Genomic DNA, 3,337 nt, shown 5'->3' with positions numbered 1-3,337 from the left:
ATTTTCTTCTACTTGCCGGCTCAGGGCACTCGGGGTGGAATTTTGGTGGCTTGGGATGCATCCGTCACCCAATTTTCCAATCCACACTATACTCCCCATACATTGACCGCACTCGTCAAGTGTCCAGAGGACGAGCGGGCATGGTGGCTCACATGCGTGTATGGTCCGCAGGAGGAGGCTGAAAAGCTAGAGTTCTTGCAAGATTTAGTTGACATTCGGGATTTGCACGCGGGCCCTTGGGTGGTGACTGGAGATTTCAACATGCTGGCTAGGCAGGAGGATAAGAGCAATGCTCTGATCAACCGAAGGATGTTGGGAAGGTTTAGAGTCAAGTTAAACTTGCTTGAGCTTAAGGAGCTTTATCTCAATGGGAGGCGCTATACGTGGTCAAACGAGAGGCAAAATGCGACGTTGGAGAAAATAGATCATGTGTTTGTCTCCAACGAGTGGGATGAAGCATTCCCATCATGCTTCCTCTCTGCTCTTGGGACAGCGGTTTCAGACCATTGCCCGCTCGTGTTGGATATGAACATGGACATAAGTACGCGGAAAAGATTCAAGTTCGAGGCTTTTTGGATCAAAGCGCAGGGGTTCATGGACACAGTACGAATGGCGTGGGACTCCACACCGGTGGCTACAAATGACTACCTAACACTCCATAACAAGTTGAGGGCCACGGCGCTCAGTCTTTAGCGGTGGAGCGCCCAATGGATTGGGAATGTGAAACTTCAAATCTTGATTGCAATGGAGGTGATAAAATAGCTGGATACGGCCATGGAATCTAGGGCGCTATTGGATGCGGGGCGGGATTTGAGGAGTTGTTTAAAGAGAAAGCTACTTGGGTTGTGCTCTCTTGAGAGAACCATTGCAAGGCAGCGATCGAGATTGCTGCAGCTGCGCGAGGGCGATGGTAGCACAAGGCTGTTCCATCAGCAAGCGAGTCATCGGCAAAGGAAGAATGTTCTCCGGATGGTAAAGTACAATGGGAACTTCTACTCCGGGCAGGATGAGGTGGCGTCCGTGGTGGATGCGCATTTTGGTGCGGCATTTGGCAGTGCTACCTCCAGGAACTACACACTTAACCTAAGTGAGTTGGACTTGCCGCAACTGGACTTATCTCAGTTGGAGGAACCCTTCACCTCTGAGGAAGTGGAAAACGTCATCAAAGCTATGCCTCCGGATAAGGCGCCAGGACCGGATGGGTTGACTGGCCGTTTTTATACCACATGCTGGAACATTATACGAGATGACTTCATGAAGGCCATGAACTGTTTGGATGTTCGTGGAATGGCTACAATCAACAAGTCCCTAATGACTCTTCTACCCAAGAAGGATGGTGCTCTAGAGGTGACAGATTTCAGGCCGATCAACCTTGTTCATGGGGCTATAAAAATCTTCGAGAAAGTGCTTGCGTGCAGATTGGTGATGCAGTTGCTGAAGCTTGTGGGCAAACCATCTGAGTGCTTTCGTGAAGGGCAGATCCCTACACGACAACTTCATGTTGGTGCAATGTACTGCTCGCAGGCTTCATGCCCTACGAAACCCAGCAGTGCTGCTCAAGCTGGATATATCGAAGGCTTTTGATTCTGTCCAATGGCCTTTTCTGATTGAGGTGATGCAGCATCTTGGATTTGGGCCTAGGTGGCGGTCTTGGATCTATGGGATTCTTGCTACATCCACCACCAAGGTTATGGTGAATGGAGACCCCGGGGACACCATTTACAACTGCAAGGGGCTTAGGCAGGGTGACCCAATATCGCCAATTCTTTTCATCCTCACCATGGAGCCTCTACAAAGGATGTTTGAGCAAGCCACGAGCAGAGGCATTTTGAAGCCTTTGGCGCGTTCGGGAGTAAGGCAACGTCTATCCATCTTTGCGGATGACGTGGTGGTGTTCATCAAACCAAAGCCATTGGAGCTGGAGATTAGTAAGCGAATCTTTGAGATGTTTGGGGAAGCGTCGGGGCTGCGGATAAATATGGCAAAGTCAGTTGTTCTCCCTATAAGATGCAATGATCAGGAAATCACATTGGCTAGTGCAGAGCTGGGATGCCCGAGAGGATCCTTCCCAATCAAGTACCTAGGTTTACCTTTATCTCTAAGGAAGCAATCACCGGCGCAGTTGCAATACCTTGTTGACCAGATGGCAAACTGTTTGCCGAAGTGGAAGGCGGCACTTATTGTCACGCCCCCGATTTAATCGTACACTAATCATGCACGCAAACGTGTACGATCAAGATCAGGGACTCACGGGAAGATATCACAACACAACTCTAAAAACATAAATAAGTCATACAAGCATCATAATACAAGCCAGGGGCCTCGAGGGCTCGAATACAAGTGCTCGATCATAGACGAGTCAGCAGAAGCAACCATATCTGAGTACAGACATAAGTTAAATAAGTTGCCATCAGATGGCTAGCACAAACTGGGATACAGATCGAAAGAGATGCAGGCCTCCTGCCTGGGATCCTCCTAAACTACTCCTGGTCATCGTCAGCGGCCTGCACGTAGTAGTAGGCACCTCCAGTGTAGTAGGAGTCGTCGTCGATGGTGGCGTCTGGCTCCTGGGCTCCAGCATCTGGTTGTGACAACTAGGAAGAAAGGAAAAGGGGGAGCAAAGCAACCGTGAGTACTCATCCAAAGTACTCGCAAGCAAGGATCTACACTACATATGCATGGGTATCTGTGTAAAGGGGCAATATCGGTGGACTGAACTGCAGAATGTTAGAATAAAAGGGGGGATAGTTAGTCCTGTCGAAGACTACGCTTCTGGCAGCCTCCATCTTGCAGCATGTAGAAGAGAGTAGATGGTAAGTTCACCAAGTATCATCGCATAGCATAATCCTACCCGGCGATCCCCTCCTCGTCGCCCTGTTAGAGAGCGATCACCGGGTTGTATCTGGCACTTGAAAGGGTGTGTTTTATTAAGTATCCGGTTCTAGTAGTCATTAGGTTGAGGTACAACTCTGGGTCGTCCTTTTACCGAGGATCACGGCTATTCGAATAGATAAACTTCCCTGCAGGGGTGCACCCCATTACCCAACATGCTCGATCCCCTTTAGCCGGACACACTTTCCTGGGTCATGCCCGGCCTCAGAAGATCAACACGTCGCAGCCCCACCTAGGCACAACAGAGAGGTCAGCACGCCGGTCTAAATCCTATGCGCGCAGGGGTCTGGGCCCAGCGCCCATTGCACACCTGCATGTTGCAAACGCGGCCGGAAGCAGACCTAGCCTCCCTAATACAAGAGCAGGCGTTCTAGTCCAATCTGACGCGCGTTGCTTAGTCGCTGACGTCAAGAAGGCTTCGGCTGATACCACGACGTCGAGTGTC

The 3,337-nt window shown here is 50.2% G+C and overlaps 1 protein-coding gene across 1 annotated transcript; it reads left to right on the top strand.

Moving 5' to 3' along the window:
* The first annotated feature begins 261 nt into the window (after window positions 1–261).
* LOC141040938 (uncharacterized) lies at window positions 262–693 on the top strand. The gene has a single exon (XM_073507052.1). The coding sequence runs from the start codon at window positions 262–264 to the stop codon at window positions 691–693; it is 432 nt and encodes a 143-aa protein (XP_073363153.1).
* The last annotated feature ends 2,644 nt before the right edge of the window (window positions 694–3,337 follow it).

This window comes from Aegilops tauschii, chromosome 2 (assembly GCF_002575655.3).
Source record: "Aegilops tauschii subsp. strangulata cultivar AL8/78 chromosome 2, Aet v6.0, whole genome shotgun sequence".
NCBI lineage: Eukaryota > Viridiplantae > Streptophyta > Magnoliopsida > Poales > Poaceae > Aegilops > Aegilops tauschii.
The sequence above is the reverse complement of the archived record's forward strand: the minus strand, read 5'-3'. Positions and strand labels throughout refer to the sequence as shown.